Source organism: Colias croceus, chromosome 14, assembly GCF_905220415.1.
Source record: "Colias croceus chromosome 14, ilColCroc2.1".
Classification (NCBI taxonomy): Eukaryota; Metazoa; Arthropoda; class Insecta; order Lepidoptera; family Pieridae; genus Colias; species Colias croceus.
In genome coordinates, this window is record NC_059550.1 from 9,222,323 (window position 1) to 9,241,249 (window position 18,927).

The 18,927-nt window shown below is 31.5% G+C and overlaps 2 protein-coding genes across 2 annotated transcripts; one reads left to right on the top strand and one right to left on the bottom strand.

Annotated features, from left to right (window-relative positions):
- The first annotated feature begins 9,356 nt into the window (after positions 1-9,356).
- LOC123697469 (ecdysteroid-regulated 16 kDa protein-like) lies at positions 9,357-15,335 on the top strand. Its single transcript, XM_045643994.1, has 4 exons — positions 9,357-9,520; positions 13,530-13,643; positions 13,840-13,958; positions 14,793-15,335. The coding sequence occupies exons 1-4, from the start codon at positions 9,454-9,456 to the stop codon at positions 14,928-14,930; spliced, it is 438 nt and encodes a 145-aa protein (XP_045499950.1). The 5' UTR covers positions 9,357-9,453; the 3' UTR covers positions 14,931-15,335.
- A 1,409-nt stretch (positions 15,336-16,744) lies between these two features.
- Positions 16,745-18,913, bottom strand: LOC123697252. Its single transcript, XM_045643703.1, has 3 exons — positions 18,755-18,913; positions 18,089-18,541; positions 16,745-17,667 (listed from the first exon to the last, which is right to left on the bottom strand). The coding sequence occupies exons 2-3, from the start codon at positions 18,535-18,537 to the stop codon at positions 16,824-16,826; spliced, it is 1,293 nt and encodes a 430-aa protein (XP_045499659.1). The 5' UTR covers positions 18,538-18,541; positions 18,755-18,913; the 3' UTR covers positions 16,745-16,823.
- Positions 18,914-18,927: the final 14 nt, after the last annotated feature.

Sequence of the window (18,927 nt, forward strand, 5' to 3'; positions counted from 1 at the left end):
ATGAATTTAGCTCCAACTTTGCTCAATAAAAAAGAGTCTATGGTCTTGTCCAAAAAAATTTTTCAAAAAATAGTATACAAGTAATTACTTCAATAACCTTTTATCGAAAAGATCGATGCAATATTATGTACAATATGTTTTAGCAAGTAAATCTAACAAGAAACAAATCAATTAACAAACTAAAATGAAAAGGAACCTAATTTTAAATATTACCAATAAATGACTCTACATTTTAACAATATAATAATTTCCATATCCAAAGCCATAATCTACACTAATATTATAAATAGGAAAACTTTGTTTGTTTGTTTGTTTGTTTGATTGTAATGAATAGGCTCATAAACTACTGGACCGATTTTAAACATTCTTTCACCGTTCGAAAGCTACATTATCCACGAGTAACATAGGCTAGGTTTTATCCCGGAAATCCCACGGGAACGGGATCTATGCGGGTTTTTCTTTGAAAACGCGGGCGAAGCCGCAGGCGGAAAGCTAGTCACGTTATAAAACACATCAAGATAACAATTACTACACCTCGAAAAAAGGTAAATTGCCAAAATGTATTTATAATAGATACCATATTTATGTAATTGAAACCGTTTACCTGGTTAAGCAATTTATAATACATTAGTTTTATTTGGCCTTGGTTAATACCATACCATGTAATTGGAAGCTTTGTTTTATCTACACTTAATATTATAAAGAGGAAAACTTTGTTTGTTTGTTTGATTGTAATGAATAGGCTCATAAACTACGGGACCGATTTTAAAAATTCTTTGACCATTCGAAAGCTACATTATCCACGAGTAATATAGGCTAGGTTTTATCCAGGAAATCCCACGGGAACGGGATCTATGCGGGTTTTTCTTTGAAAACGCGGGCGAAGCCGCAGGCGGAAAGCTAGTAGGTATTATAAAAAGTAATAAAAATCAAGATAAACTTATGATAGGTACAACCTTGGTACAACATCTTACATCCATTTCCTGTAATGTCAAACAATTCCTTGATAACGAATTATGACATGAAACTCAAAATAATAATTGTTTTTTGAATTACTGTAATATGGTCACTTTTGAAAGTAAATATGTCTCTATGACTGGTCAGACGGTCACAACCAACTTAGAAAATAATAAGAGCTGTTTATTGTCAAAATTAATGCGGCTAAAAGAGTTAGCGTCAGCTAGATGTGCATAAATGCAAGAAATATTCGAGCAATATTATTAACTAGCTGCTTCGCACGGTTGCAACCCCGTGGCTCCACTCCTGTTGGTCGTAGCGTGATGATATATAGCCTATAACCTTCCTCGATAAATGGGCTATCTAACACAGAAATAATTTTTCAAATCAGACCCGTAGTTCCCGATCGAGATTAGCGCGTTCAAACAAAAAAACAAACAAACTCTTCAGCTTTATAATATTAGTATAGATTTAGAAAAGGAATATGCAAGCTCACAACAATAACAATCAAAATTTCTTCAAGCCTAGAAAATAATAACACTCGTTTATTCTTTCAATGCTTTTAGTAACTAATAAGTAATAACAGCTAAAGAGTAATGAAACAAAACATAAAGCATGCTATTCATCACAAAACAGTAGCTAAATAGTCCATCATGCGCAGTACAAGAATCAATTTACCAAAATAGTAAATTGATCAGTTATATCCGATGGTTATTACTTCGTATGGAGAATTGGACGGATATTAGTAATTGCACACGCCCACGAAGCGTCATGGTTGTACAATATTCATAGATAGGCCATGTGTCATAGGATAGCAACGAGAGTCCCAGCGTAGAAAACTTAGTAAATAAACATTTATAATATATATGTCTTCTACTAAAAAGTTCATGTTCGTGCTATCACAAATTATAACAACATACAGGACCCACTAAAACGTATCATACTATGACCGTCACAGGGCTATGTAAGGATCGGAAAGCAACACGATAAACAGATCACAGGATCTCTATGAACACGATATTATTTACTTTGCGTATTAATTAAGAATCAAGGCATGTATGAACAATTGTTGACGCTCCGTGCATGCCACGTGACGGACCTGATCAATGACGAAACCATCTAGTGGACATAGTCCATACTTTTCAGGACAATTTTTTTTTGCCTGACACCTTCAGATCGGTCATTGTGTGATATGTATAATTGGTAGAGTCCTTTAAAATATATAAATTATATTGCTAATGCTCTTCTTTATTTGGCTCCGATGTTGCCTACGACAATGCTACGAATCAAGAACAACTGAACTTGGGAACGTTACTCTATATCTTTGTTCTAACGGGCCACATAGCTGATTACATGTTTACAGGTAAATAAAATTAATTTTAGTAATGCTTTTTCCTTTTTAATTCATGCAATGGATCAGTTCTAGGGAAGGAACAGGTCTCCATAATACAGGATATACCTACCTAGTAAGTGACAAATTAATGTATGAATTCCAATAAAGATTTTATTTATTTACTTATTTCATGTACCTAATAGCTCTACTCTACTATAGGTGTCGCAGAATTAAATACTTAGGTGCCCATATTTTAAATCGTCGTTTGAATGGCTGAGTATATTATGTGCTTTAACACAGAAGGCTGCAAATCTAGTTTTATAAACACAGAATTAAATACCTAGAAGCTTTTACATTACCTAAAACATGAGGTCTTGTGAAATTTACCTTCTACCAAGGAAAGACTGAAAAACAGTAGACAATCATGATTTATAGCAATTTTATCATAAAAACTTGCGCTTGCATTTAATAAAACGTTACAGAGTTGTATAGTTTATAGATATACCTAGTAATAAGGTGTTAGTGCACGCTATTAAATAGATACAATCTATAAAGGGGCGCTAATCCTAAGAAAACAACCCCCTGTTTATTACACAGTAAGCAAGCTAGTAGCCGCTATTGCTAAACATACGATATTTTAACGTTGTTTTTATATTGGCCCTGTTTCTCAAACAACTTGTTCAATAAGCTGTCAGTTGATATAATAGTGTATGAATTGGCCGTAGATAAGCAAAAAGGATCCAACCCACAACATGACCGAAAATGAGTTAAATATACCAAACTGCTCGTCTAGGTCTATATTTTCGATTAGCAAAAACAATCCAAGTAAAATATGAATATTTTGACGTTAAATTGACACTGGGTACCAACCCACATGTATGGAGAAGCCATATTTTAGTTTCGTAAAAACAATCCATTCTTCTTGGATCATATTGTAAAACGCTCAGTCTAAGAAACTAACACAAAACTAAAATGTTTAAAAAAATCCAAAAGCATGTGGATCCTTTTAGATATTTAATTTTTATGATATTATGATGCAATAGATAAATCACTAAAAAGATTCAGAAAGCATGGATCTCTTTTGTTAAACTGAATTTTGTAGAAATGTATACTGGTTTAATAACAAAAACGATTCAGAACATTTGGATAGACTGAATATTATGTATTTAAAGCTTGAGGCGTTAGGCATGCATTAAGTTCACACTCCAAGTATCTTGATCGGGTCACACATCTTTGCCTTTTTTATACCGATTTTTCTAAAATAGAAGCACTTCGAAAATACCTGAAAAAATTTACGAAGCTGACGAACATGTCGAAGTAACAAAAAAAAAAATTACTCGATCACGCGCTCATGTGATCTTTATTACCTTCATTCAAGAATTGCCTATAGAAGACTGTAAGGTTTGTTGGGGATATAAATTATTAAGACTGAAATCGATTGTATGCGCACCTCCGTCGACTAAACAGTTTAGTCATGTTGAATTCAAGAGGAGAATACAGCTTGACAGATCAGTTTAGTCGATGCAAAAGTTGTATGTATGGGCGGGCTCGAAAGGTAAATCTTCGGAGGTATCTGATAATGATTTTCAATGACTATGGCCAAATGTTAAAGAAAAGCCCAATTAGACGATTTGGAGTCAATCTTTGACTATTTATCTAAATACTGCCTGGATTTCTATAAATCAATCCAAGGGGGCAATCCAAGACTTCATGACGATGTAGATATGGCGATGAACCGGACTTTGCACACGAAGAAGAATAGTAAATCGGATAGAATTTATATGTTTTATATAAATAATGAAAAAAAAATTGAAAGTTAGTTGTTTTATTTACGAAATTAAAAAAAAAATAAGGATCTTAGTAGCAATTAGCTACTTTGAATCGTTTTTGCGAAATGAAAATTCACTTATCATAATTGAAAATAGGTTTTATCAAAAAGGATCCTAACACACATTTAGCTGAATATTTCAAGAAATAAAACTAAATTCAATAAAATTTGTTTGTAAGAATAAAATATACATTGACACACACACTTTTCCTTAAGAAGCAATTAACACAAGCAAGTCTTTATATGAACAAACACAGGTTAAACTTCAAACTTCAATAACTCAAAAGTAACATTTTGTGGGTTGGATCCTTTTTGGTTATCTACGGCCAATTATAAGGCGATAATTATTATTTTAAATAAAAAAACTAAACCGTCATTAAAAAGTTTGAACTGAACAAAATTTTAATGTGACGAACCAGGAAACATTAACATTTAAACAAAAAAGGAATCATCGAAATCAGTTCAACCAGTCGAAATTAATGTTTTCTGTCTTTATTCTGTAAGTTATCGTAGACTCTACTCTTAGCGAGGAAAAAATCTTAAAATATTATGTCCTCCATAACATAAATCCATGGTCAACCTCTCTTGTAATACATTTTTACGAATATGCGTTAAATTTATGGACTTACTAAGCAGTTAATAACCGTCCACAGAACTATCGTAGATAAATATTATGTGTTTAATGGTTTCACTTTGCATTGACCCCTAATATTATACTAAAATACCTACGAGTTACGACTTACCTACGCGTTAAATATAACTCAATATCTTAGAAAGATATACCTGCTCTATTTTGGAGTTAATTTAAATTTTATTTTTTGGTTTTTGAAGTGTTCCATATGCACGTAGAGAATTCAATTTCAAGGTCGGGTCATGTCAATACCAAAACGTCCTGGAGTAAGGCAACGATTTTGGTATCTTTTAATCTTGCCAAAGAAGGTGAAACTTCTTTGGCAAGATTAAAAGATATCAAAATCTTTTTCGGTAAGAATTATCACAGGTTTTAAACTAGAGAATTAAAATAAAAACCTATGAGTATTGAGTTTGTTAAACATACATCTTTGATCTTACAATATAAGTATTGCGTTAACCTTGTGTCGTGATCACGCCCGCTATAAAGTTTTTGAGTTTGAGTTGGCATTTCCTTAAAAAATGTTACTAAAAACTCTTGAATAAACAATATCTTTGGGTATCAACATTAAAAATGCATTTTTCTATCTGCATTTCTAACAAGCAAATCCTGCTTTTTTGTAAGTATTTTATTAAAAAATGCGACAAGTGCGACAACATTATAGTTGCACACTCGGCCCACCAAGTTTGTACCAATTAGCTGCGAAATGTACCCTTCCTCTGTAATCTGGGGCACAAGTTAGGAGCGATAGCAATTAGGAAATAAATTATGTATTTAAAACTAGCTGTGTCATTGCTCCGCTCCTGTTGGTCTTAGCGTGATGATATATATTATATAGCCTATAGCCTTCCTCGATAAATGGGTTATCTAACACCGAAATAATTTGTCAAATCGGACCAGTACTTCCTGAGATTAGCGCGTTAAAACAAACATACAAACAAACTCTTCAGCTTTATATATTAGTATAGATTAAGTTTTCGCCTGCGGATTCATCCGCTTTATCTATAAAATAAATAATGATATACTAATACGTTCCTCGAGAATTTCTCAATGTATTAAAAAAACACATCAAAATCCGTTGCGTAGTTTTAAAATAAATCTAATTTGACAATCTATATGAGAGCAAATTTTTTTTATGGAATTTAATTTTTTTTTAAGCAAACTAAATCGTAAAATGTTAATGTTTTAAAAGGTCTGGAAATATACACGTGAGATCATTATTCTAACAACGACAAATAGGTACATACCACCATTTACTGCAAGGCAAATTAATTTAATAATTACCTGAACTGATGATTACTAGAGCTCTTGTAAGTAAAATGTATTGTATATGATAACGTCTCTTTAAGACTGAGGCATCTATATGAAGGTATTTTATATCATTGTTCGCCTTTCATAATTTTCACACTGTAGTTTTTTTCAACCTGTAGTGTACTTCAACGTCTATGTGTATTAACAACATTGTAATTATCAAATGTCAACATTTTGCAATTAAATCGATTTTACAATATCCAAAAACAAATATTTGTTATTACCTACTTCAGTTATTTGTTATCGTAATAGTTGTTATTTTTAATTATATTGTAACTTGGTTTTTAATGGATCAATCAATAATGTAGCAGTGTGAACAATGCATTTGTAAATAAATTGTTAGACAAACATTAAATTAGCAAATAAACGTCTGTAATTGCAGATTAAACTTAACGATATCTGGGATGGATAGAGATGTAAATTTATCTACGAATACATATTTACATATTTTAATCTCTAGTTGATAAAATCAAAAATGAAGCTGAACCAATTTTAATGAATATTTTTAGGTTTCTTAAAAAATCACAAACCTGGATCTGGATTCAAATGTATATCTAAAAAATCGCTCGTGCTCATATTTTGGACATCAAAATGAACGCAATATACTCTCATGTAGCATGTAGGTGTATCACGAAATTCTGTGAATTGTCACTAAAAGAAATTATTTAATAAAGCTTAGGAAATTGCCATTTAGCTGTAACACTTTAATACTAGTTACTTGGTGTTTAATTGGATTAAAACTCCGGTTTTCTTACTTAATAGCTTTAAGCTATAATTCCATAGGACATAGGACATATAGTTCAGTTTTATTTATATTCTTATACCTTTGGGTATTTTGTATAATGTAGATATAGGTAAGTAACTAAGTATGCTTATAAAAAATTATTTATTTTGACTAGTCAATTAGCATTCATTTCTAGTGACGATTTTAGGTACTCGTATCTATAGGTATGTAAGTATAGGTATATTATTTGAGTTTTCATATAATTTAAATAAGATAACATTTAGCTACAGTAATTTATTGCTAATAATTCATCTTCATTCTTCATATTATTGCTTCACCGCAGACAATGTTGCGTAGGTAATTTGAGATCTATTGTGGTATAAGTACATAATATAAAAATAAACTAGAAGTCTAAACAACATAAAAATTATGGTACATAAATTCTAACAAGATAACCCTTGGAAGTCTTACGTGCGGACGTAGGTTAGGACTTAGGTACGTAGTAACTAGTAAGTAACTAATCTGTGACTAATTAGAGAGTTTTGATATTGTTTTGGTGGACACCAGCCTCTCTATGTTTACAACATCTATCTGTTTGTCTGTTTAAGTTACCTATGTACAAAAAGTGAATATATGTGTATGTGTAATATATCCATGAAAAAGCAGATTTCAAAAATCAACTCTACCTTGCGCAGATTACTATATTATATTTTTCATTGTAACTTATTATAGGTACCTAATTGATTAGCCTACTGCTACCTCTATAATTATAATAGATAGGGAGGCGAGGTAGCTAAATGGCGTAATTCAACGGCGTCGTCGAGACTTATCAAAATCGAAAGAGAAAATAATTTCGAAAAGAAAAGCTTCTATGGTAAAAACCATTTTAGCGGTGGGTTTGGCGTGTACGGATTTTCAAAAATGTAAAAAAAAATAGTTACTTGGGCATTCTCGAGCGCGTCAGATATTCATACTACGTATGCCCCAAGTGCCTCTGATAACAACGGTATACTAATCTGCCGGTTTGCGTGGTGGGGCTAGGCATATATATTAGTCAAAAATGCACAAAAAAAAAATTTACTCGAGCGCGTCAGATTTTCGGAAGGGGTGTTAAGTAGGCCCCAAGGAAGCTCCCTTTAAAAAAACTGACGATTACGGCATGACGATAAGTTACGATGAATTTTTGAAAATGCAGAAAAAAAAAGTCCTTTTGAAATACTCGAGCGTGTCAGATTTTCATAGGGGAGGTTTATCTCGGTATCCTGAAAGCATATTTTCTTAATCTGACAAAAATGTTGGTGGGTTCTCTTAATCTGACCGAAAAAGGTTTGTGGGTTTCTTTTTTTTTATCACCGTTATTTCATATCAATTTTTCTTAACACCCTCAGTTTTCGAGATATACTCAAAAAACCGGGAGTTTGAGTTTTTATGATGCTTCAAGTAAAAAAAGGTTTAAATTTGGAAAAAAATGAAAAGAGCCCATTTTTTGTAAAATAAAATTACCTTTTTTGTTTATTTTTTGGAAAAAGTAAAGTTCGCGACATATATGCTGCAACGCGTTTTTTGGAAGACGAAATGGCTCCTCCAGACTTCCGGTCATGCGGAAACCGGCAGATTTTGTATTTTTAGTAAGTTATAGATTATATTCTTCAAAATAAAAATAAAAACAATCGCGATTGAGAATGCCGGATTAACGTTTTTTTTTACAAGTTCGCGACCCTATAACTCGGCGGCGTCAATGACTTATGGTCAGATTAGTTAAATTTAGTCTTAAAACACTAAAATCAACCCCCAATATCTTAATCTGACGCGCTCGAGTATTTCAGACTATCGATTTTTTTTACTAATCTGATCGTCTATCCTAGGCGCGCGTCACTACATATAGAGCTAAATAGTTAACAAGGTTGTTCTATTAGGTCTAAGGTATCTCTCATATCTTAAACTGCCACGCTCGAGTATTACAGAAAATTCCCCTCTTCGCCTCCTATCCTATAATGACACATACGTATGTATTTATATGAAAGTACACAGATTTTTAAAACATCTAAAAAAGTTTTCAATATTTTTTAAATAATAAACTTAAGTAAATATTTATTAATATGTTATCAAATTTAATGTATTTGTAAACAAGCAATCTGAATACATTACAATAACAATAATCGTTTATTCGCAACATGTGCGCGCCATTTTCCTGAAACATTTGCACGGCTGTAACGCGCTTCCGGTCCAACATAGATTATTAAAACTATTACAACAGATACAACACTATTTTACTAAATTGTAACTTTATTTCATTAATTATTAATTTCAATAATAACATAATATATGTCGTTAAAGAATGTAGAGCTGGGTATCGGAATTATATTTTCATAATTAAATGTTTTTATCGCTTCTCTGGATTAACTTATATAAACAATTCCAAGGATTTGAAAACCTTGCAACAGTGTCACCTCTCATAGTTCGTTGACAAAACTATTATTATCCATGAATGAATCAATACTACAATTGCCTCTCATATCTATACGTATGTGTGCGTACTCTTTGACCGGCGCGGACGCATTATATAGAAGTATAAGGTCGCATTACTCAGCCCATCCGATCGGTCAGTTAGCCGCGAACGCGCGAGTCGTCAATTTCGTTAGCGCGCGAATTTCCACAGATAAAACAAAATGTTGTTTTACTTTTTCACAGCTGTGTTACTGTCCAGTGCACACGCCAAGTTTTATAAAGATTGTGGTGAGTAAAAATGTTTTATATCTGCAATAATTTAGTTAAATTGGCATTATTGATAAATTGCTCCAAAATATTAACTGTTAACTGCAGCAGGAAAGATTTCAGTGATGTGAGTCATATTTAACAATGTTTAAATTGGCCTAATGCGTATTTATGCAAGATATTATTTATTTTGTATAGGCTTACTTTTTACAATCAAATAATTCATAATAACACTAGCAATGATTATTTATGTATGATTTATTATCTGCCTCAATTAAAAAGCATTCGATAAGTAGATTTAATTTTAGGTTCAATGTCCCTAAAAATAATACAAATGGGAGATAACAAAGATACAACAATAACATAATATGCAATGTTTATTATTTAATCTTTATCTGGAGACTTGTGTGTCACACACACATTGTTATAAAATACATATAGAGTACCTATGTAGAGCAGAATATTGTTTTGTTTTTATTATTTCTTATGTACCTATGCATATTTTTAAGTATTGTTCTATATGAGTAAAATAGTAGGAAGCTGCTACAATTAATGAAATGTGCATGCAAAAAAATTAACTACTTAGATACCTACAATAAAATTATGTCATGAATCTGAATCGAACTTTGACTTCTAAGTTGGTAAAATGCACATAGGTATGGCTAAACTAAGGAGAAAAAGGTGCTTTGCGAATTTGCAGAATTATAATTACGAAAAATGTATTTTGCAAACTTTTTTCAATGGTAAAAACTAAAAGCCGATTATTAGCAATTTATTGTATATATATTTTAAATGATTTCATAATCAGAGGGCAGATCAGCACAATTTTTTCAAGTTCTTTAGTCTATGAAATTTGAAATACGCATTTGTAACAACCACGTAACAACGAATCTACCTACGAAATTGAAAAACGAATTCAAATAAAGTTTGTAATTGCACTGTCATTCTGCGTAGGTACGCAACGCTACAATGGGAAACTATTTTATTTTATTACACATGTGTTTGTTCCTAAAATTGTGTTTCCTAACAATAATATAATTTGTCGCGCTTCATAGTTCATTGTTTGCCAAATCGACCTTTATCTTTCGTTCCGCCATAGATAATATAAAACTATAGATACGTTCCGCTACATATCGGAAGCGTAATCACTGGTCATTGTTGCTGTATTGATTAATTTTATAAATCAAATTGGGTTACTGTTGAATAAAACTTTTATTGTTACATTTGCAAGTCTCTCTTTTGGGTTTTTAGTAGAGATTTTTTGTAAGGGTATTTGATGTTGATTACAAGCGTACCTACCTATACCTAATATGTAAATTGTAATCAAAATTAAATATGTAGATATCAATTTACTAGCTTTTCATCATTCGGTAAGTTAGTTACAATAATCAGTATATTATAAGTACGCTTTTCCAATTCCAGTATCGAAGAAGCCGCAAAATATTAATTTTAAATACTAATCAAAAAGTTACAAGAAAATGAGTAAAGAAATAATTATATAAATTCCTGCATTTCAGTGTTAATCATTTCGAAATATAACACGTAGGTAAAATATTATATCGTAAGGCACATTGTTTTAATTCCTTCACGCACGTGGCAATATACCTACATTTGAATCTTTGTTATAAACGTACACGATCTTTTGTTATCGGAATTAAAAAAGGTTATCAATTTAGAGATAAAATAATAAATATTATATGAGGCTTTGTTTTAACTTTTAACTTTTAATAATATAGTCAAAGGTTTCGGAAGAATAGAGAAATGGAAATGCAAATAGAAACACCAAAAAATTAAAAGCCGAATTGAGGGCCTCCTTTTTCTAATTCGGTTAAAAATTACATATTAATAAAATTATCAAACATTCTCTTCGAATACTGGTAGATAGATTACTCAGTAAGTAGGTACTCATATACTTATAGTCAAATACAATTTCTCTACATCGTCTATATTTTTGATCTCTACACAATTATTATTTTTTTTATTTAAATAAACGAGATAATCTAATAATGTCACTTAAATAATCGTGTAACACAAAAATGGTGTCTACTAAAAGCTCATCAGCTGATTCTTAAAATAAATTTTTGAGATTAACTTTTAAAGAAAATTCTTCTATCTATAAGATAATTCTACTTTCAACAATAAATAAAGTAAACTGAATTAATTTAAAAGACGATTAATGTAATAATTAACTCTTTGAATGGTGTATTATTAATGAAAGCTATGAATAGCAAATTATTCTAAAAAGGAGGCGCGAAAATGATTAATTTCCCGCGTAAAACGGTATTGTTTAACAAAAACCAATTTCGATCTTATTTCCGATTATTTTTATGACAATTACAAGTCATTTCATTTTTCGAGAAATTTAATATTCTAGGAGGTAGCAACGTTGACAAGTGAGCATTTTAGTATAGTTGGTTCTTTGTTATGCTGTTCCTCTTGCTATTTCGGTTACAGTCCGGGCTGACTGGCTGGCCGCAGTGGTTGCGTTTATTAGTGCGCATGTTATCTGCACAGGAAAATATCCTTAATTTAAAGTCATTTTTTAACGCGTAATTTTTAATCGTTTGCCTTTAGATAGATCCATTAGACATACATTTTTTATTGCAAGACGTGTTTTTCGTTGTTTAATAGGTGCCAGACGCAATTTATATTTCAAAATAATTAAAATATCATCGAAATAAGTGAAATTCCATCAACATGAGTCCCAGTGAAGGATAAGTAATCACTGTGTTACTTATACTATATATAATATTCATTTTACTATTTACAGTTTTTTTGCAACAATCTACCATATCGCCTCCTTTTTCCCAACGAACCTCAAATAGGACGTTAATGTAAACTTGATAAAAACCAAATATCATCAAGAAATTAAAGACTTTTTAACGGATTTTAAACGCGATTTATTCATTGTATTATTTTCCCAAGTCTTTAATTTCAAAATGTATAATACTCGCGTAAAATCAAACACTAGAAAATACAAATATCATCAAATTCATATTTATACCCAAAAGTGTAATAAATATGAAACCATCTATTAAAAATATTAGTTTACTAATTATTCAATATAAGTATTAAAAAAGGATAATATAATATAAATAATAAAGTTATTACTTACCTTTTAAGCGGACTCATGTTGATGTAATTTCACTTATTTCGATGACATTTTAGTTATTTTGAAATAAAAATTGCGTATGGCACCTATTTTACAACGAAAAAAACGTCTTGCAATAAAAAAATTATGTCTGATGGATCTATCTAAAGGCAAAAGATTAAAAATTACGCGTTAAAAAATGACTTTAAATTAGGGATATTTTCCTGTGCAGATAAGATGCGCACTAATAAACGCAACCACTGCGGCCAGCCAGACAGCCCGGACTCTAACCGAAATAGCAAGAGAAACAGTAAGTATATCAAAAACCCAACTATACTAAAATGACTTTTTTTTAAACGTTGCTAGCTCCCGTACTATAATATTTTATTTACTATTACATACCTAATACATTAGTGCTGATTTACACAGGGTCAGTAACTGACTACAAATTCGAGGCAAATCAGTGCTGACCCGAAAAATATCCCTGTGTAAACAGATTTGAAGTCAGTACAGAGGCTTGAAGTCTAAGTAAACAGTTAAAGTCAGGCGTAGTAAAGGCGACTGAGTTGTCTACTGACCCTGTGTAAATCAGCACTTACATATTTAACATAATATTAACTGACTTAGCTATTATAGGTATTTCTATCAGACTTTTCCAAAGCATTTTCTTCAGTCAATAGTAAAACAAAGTTTATTCATGTAATTTCTACGTCTTAGTTCTATTCCAAATTATATTTCTTTGTTTATTTATTTATTTCTGTTTTCAGAACAACTAAATTCAATTGTTATTATTATTTATACGAATGAATTTATTCGTTTCTATGTGTGAGAAACAATTTTTAAATAAAATAAAAATAAAATCGTATCAACTCAAAACCCTCATAAGATAATACCTATCTACCCATACATTTATTAATTTTAAGGCTATTTTCTTTCCAGGATCAAAGCTAGCTACAGTCCAGGATGTGGGCATCACGGGATGCGCCCCGGACGCGAAGGAATGCGTGCTCAAGAGGAACACCAATGCAACTATATCTATCGACTTTACACCTAGTAAGTAAAACTTTTATGTTAAACTACAGTAGGCATGCTTACTACTTATATTTTCATGGTTAATTTTTAATTTTTATCAAGAGCTGCTTATAAAACGAATCCCAAATTTTTTTACAGTTTTTCTTTCCGACTTAGATACCTAGATAGGATTCTAACATATAGTTTCAATACATCGTCGATTTTTCTGCTTTTTCAGATATGGACGTGAAAGCCATCGACACAGTGGTGCACGGCGTCATCATGAATCTGCCCGTGCCCTTCCCCATGCCGAATCCGGATGCTTGCAAAGATGAGGGCCTAACCTGCCCCATAAAGGTATAAACAATATACATATTTACAGACAGTATAGTCTTATAATCGTTGAAATTTATCGTAATATGTAAATTCGCATTACTGAAACTTCACAAATCAGCGCTGTTTTTTGTGCAGCATTTTGCTGAGGCTGTAACCGTTCGTCTAATTTTAAGATAGATTTTGTAATGTTTTTGGCAATAAATTAAAAAAAAAATTACAGTAAAGGTACCTAAGTCGTGAACTAACTTTTCCTAGATATTATTTGTCTCATGACTTGAAATAAAAACAAAATTATGAACTCTACCTCGTACTAATTACAGTCTGTAGATACATACAGCTTATGTACCTACTTAGTTTTTAAGGGACAATTTTTAATCAAACGCAAACATTTTAACCAACATTATACCTACGTCCTACAGTTTTAAACCAGTGCTTAACCAGACTTAAAGTGTCTGTCTTCACTTAATATTAATCACGTAATTTTCGTAGGCAGAAACTATTTTGGGCCAGCGCTATTTATATAAAAACATCATTATACATTATTGGCTATAAAACTGAGCAATATTAGCCCATTAAAAAAGTTATAACGATACTAATCTAATTTAAGTTTCCCGTTTTCCTCCTTCGATAGTTACACAAGTACCTATTGCAAATAAGTTCTCACCACAGTACATATTAAAATAAATATTTTTACTAATATTAGTTGTCTTTCTTTCACGTAGTAACAGGGACTTTGACTATTCAGGCGAACTCGCGGGCGGATAGCTCGTAAAATCATAAATGTCTACCTAGCTACATAAATAAGTGAGGGTGTTATAGAAGCATAAATTATAATATTCATATATTTTTTTTCAGAGTGGTGAAAAGCAGGCGTACAGGGCAACACTGCCAGTATTAAAATCATACCCAAAAGTCAAAGTTGATGTCAAATGGGAATTGAAAAGCGATGAAGGAGATTTAGTCTGCATCATGATACCCGCTAAAATCAATTAAATATTATCTTTTTAGAGGTTATTTTTATTATCTGTAAACATTTTGAGAATCACAATTTAAATACGTAAATTCTAAAATTCAGTTACCATTGAAAGCTTCTTAATAATTGTTATCTGCTTACTACCATTCTTGTATAAGTTTTCATAGTGTTACAATAATAATACATATAACATAATATTCCCTAAGCTAGCAACATCGGCAGTTCTTAAGTGGATTTTTTAATGAATCAATATTTTATAAAAATATGTGTTTTAAATATAATACAAAAAGGTTTTATAAAATAGGTATATAATTAAAGGTGTAAGCAAGAAGTTTTATGGTTAACGTTTAAAAGTCTTGCCTTAATTTCACCAAAGTTGTACAATACTTTATGAATAAGATTTGAATAAAATTTTAATTATTTAATTATTGTTGTTTCTTTTACCCCTGTTGTCCCTTAAATATACAATTATTATTTAAGACTACGATCAGCATATTTAAACTGACTACCCAACAACTAAAAAAAAATAAAATATCTCAAAAAATTCGATGAGTGAGCTCAACAACAATATATCCAGCATGGTTTAAACTGCTGCCATCTTGAAATTCGAATATGGAATTATTTCCCGCCAATTTCCATAAACAAAAAATAATGTTTATAAATATTGGCAGAAATAATAGACATTAAAAACAATTAAAACAGACAATATATTAAAAAATAATCTTATTCCATAAAAAGCTTATAAATGTAAAAAATATACATGCACATTTAATATCATTTTATAGTTAGTCAAATCCATATTTATGTTGACTAGAGTTTGAGAATTTATTAAGTACATATAAATATACAGTATAGAGAGGAAAAATCATTTTGAAAGCATAATATACAAAATCTGAAAAATAAAAAAGTATCATGTTGGTCGGCACACTAAAATTAAAAACCGTGATATCTATACACTTAGTCTATACATATAATAAATCTGTAGAAGGGTCAATTCTGTACATTGAAAATATTGAAAAAATAAATAGCAGGGGGTGTTACTGGATCGATACCAAACCCAAATATGTGATTAAAAAAATTTTTGTCTGTCTGTCTGTCTGTCTGTCTGTATGTGAAGACATCACGTGAAAACTACCGGTTCGATTTCGATGAAACTTGGTATAATTATACCTTATTATCCTGGGCGTAAAATAGGATACTTTTTATCCTGGAAAAATACGTAGAAAAAAATTAATCTTAATTTTTCAGTTATCCATAGACGTTGTTCTGTAGAACCGCGAACACACGTTGCGTATTATTATAGGCCTAGCCGTATTTGGGTCAGATAGATATTTATAAGATGTCATTGTCAGAGTTACTCAAAATGGAGAAATAAACCATCCACGCGAAGACCGACATCCGCGCGGACGGAGTCGCGGGCGGAAGCTAGTTTACAATATTACTGTATGGGCCGGTTTAGTTTATTACCACTTTTTAAATTAACTCATTTATAAATTAAAGATTTTCCGCGATTTTATTCATTTTATTATTATAGCATATGCCACCCCCTGTGACCATGCTTGCTGCAAAGTGTGCAAAACAACGGGATAGTAATATAATGAATAAATCGCGTTTAAAATCCGTTAAAATCTTAAATTTAAAAATGTACTAACTATAATACCAGCTTAAAATCAAACACAAGACTTTATCTCATATAAATAAAATAAATACTAACTATATTGGTTTTCTCTTAAATAAATAGGTAGATAGTCATATTATTCTTCTTCTATATAGCATAAGTATGGGACCAGATCGTACCGTGTGTGAAAATTGTCCTGAAATATTTATTTATTTATTTATATAAAAATTCCACAATTTCTTTAATTTGGAAAACCCGGCACACTGTTTTTGAAATTCAATTCATAAAATAAACATCACTTTTTCTTAACCGGCCCTCTACACTTACAACAAAGCTGACCAGTCTTATCTTTCTTAAAATGCAAGTTAAACTCGAGTTTAAAAATCTTCCTATACATTGACTCTTTCACTGGCGTCACACTGTCTCTTTCGCACTCATTACAATACATAGTGTACATTTGTTTTATATTCATGTTCGCTTCTAAATACTGTTTCTTAGTCGAAAATTGCTTTATAGGCTTAGAATCAATAGTATTGAATGACATTATATGCCTTCTCACTCTGTCTTTAAATTCGTTGGGTATAGAATGAGTGCTCGCTTCCGAAAGCCCTCGACCATCTGGTTTCGGCAAATTCAAGTCAGTTTTATTCAAATGCACATTATACACTGGTTTCTGTGATATTGCTAACGTACCTAGATAGAAATTCTTACACACAGCGTATCGAACTGCGCGAACTAAAAAGAAATACTTGAATGAATAATTCCGTTTAAAATTACCGTTGTTGTGCTTGTGATCTTTATGTCTCACTGAGTTTCGTTCCGTTGTGTTTAATAGAAAGTGTTTCTTTTCGTTTGCGTTTAAAGAATAGAATGCTTTGAAGATATGTTGTCTATCAGTATCGTTTATTCGTTCGTTACACTTGTAACGGCAGGATTTTAGGCAGTCTTTCGTGTTTCGGACACATCTTTCAGGGACATATTTTCCTCGGCGACTGATGTATGCTTCGCCGCGTTGGTGCTTTTGCTTGCGGACGTTACTGGCCCATTTACTTGGGTTCGGAAGCTGGCTGCGCGTTCGCTTCTTTTTTAGCACTATTTCTATGTTCACTTGTTGATTGCTCTCTGGTTTTGATCTGTAACTAATATGTAAACATTTAATATTATGTCCAGTAGCTAAAAATATATTTATATTAATTATAAGCAAAATAGTTGATCATAATTTACCAATATACTGCCTTGAAAGTCTTAATTTTTTGACCTAGACAAACTGAGCGCTGAACCAAGAAAACAATTGAATGTTTTTTGCACTACAGACTATGTTATGACACAATTAAAATGTTTATGTAAACAATTAAAATGTTAACTTTATATTGTAAGCTAGGAGCAGGTTCCACCACTTCTCCAAAACCCTATTTATCACTTTTTGATGTTCAACATTATCTGTAACTTTTACTAACAAATAAGCAAAACAGAACAATAGAAATTGAGAAACCAGCCCTCTTTAATGCTCTAATAATGTGCTACTAAATTGATCTTACTACATGCAAATTTGATACTCACTCATCCTGCTTTTCCGGAATCAACTGTAACTCTGGCTCAACTTTAGCTATAACACACTGTTGTTCCTTCAAAAATGTATCATACTGTCCATAATACTGCTGATGCACAGTACCAGTTAATAAATGCTGCTTAAACAACGGCACTTGCGGTAGAATCACATGAGATGTGATCTCTAGCGGACAATCACCCTGTATTGGTTGAATAGTTTGATGTACATTCTGCAAATGTATCTGCTGACATGACATGACCGTTTGGTTTTGTGTGAGAACGTTCTGTATGTTCGTTTGTATGTTGTGGACTTGTGTTACAGGGTGTAATGTGTCGGTAGTTATGGCATCTTGATAAGTGAGCTTTCCTTGCGTGTGTAAAGATGGATGGATGGAAACTGAGGGCTGGTACACTTGAACTATGTGCGGCAAGCTCGCCGGCACCGTTTGTAACTGTTCCATGACTCTGAAATTATAAATAATACGGTTTAAGTAAAGTTTTGTAAGCGTTTTTATTTTGTGACTTGTTGTGAAATTTTAGATGTTGTTGCGATAGAGGAATTATTATAACATATTAAATAAGTATTAAAATAGCATTTCATCAGTATGTATAAGTCGTTTATATATTTATGTAGACTATTTATGACAATAAATGAGAACGTGTTTCTCGATACATTACCTGGTTTGTTTAGTTCCTTTTTTTTATTATTTCTACTGCAAAGTAGAATTTGCTTTCACTTAGTTCAGAATAAACAATAAATGCGCCAATCATTTTAAATTCATATTTAATTTGCCATAGTTCCAAGTTCCATCGCTTTTTGTGATCAAAACAAAGCAATATGGATCACAGAT

Bases quoted from the DNA above. Each gene is read 5' to 3' on its own strand.
- LOC123697469 (XM_045643994.1), top strand. From the start codon at position 9,454: ATGTTGTTTTACTTTTTCACAGCTGTGTTACTGTCCAGTGCACACGCC. The intron at 9,521-13,529 runs GTGAGTAAAAAT...TTTTCTTTCCAG, and splicing joins CAAGTTTTATAAAGATTGTG to GATCAAAGCTAGCTACAGTC. The intron at 13,644-13,839 runs GTAAGTAAAACT...CTGCTTTTTCAG, and splicing joins ATCTATCGACTTTACACCTA to ATATGGACGTGAAAGCCATC.
- LOC123697252 (XM_045643703.1), bottom strand. From the start codon at position 18,537: ATGGAACAGTTACAAACGGTGCCGGCGAGCTTGCCGCACATAGTTCAA. The intron at 17,668-18,088 runs GTGAGTATCAAA...TTTACATATTAG, and splicing joins ATTCCGGAAAAGCAGGATGA to TTACAGATCAAAACCAGAGA.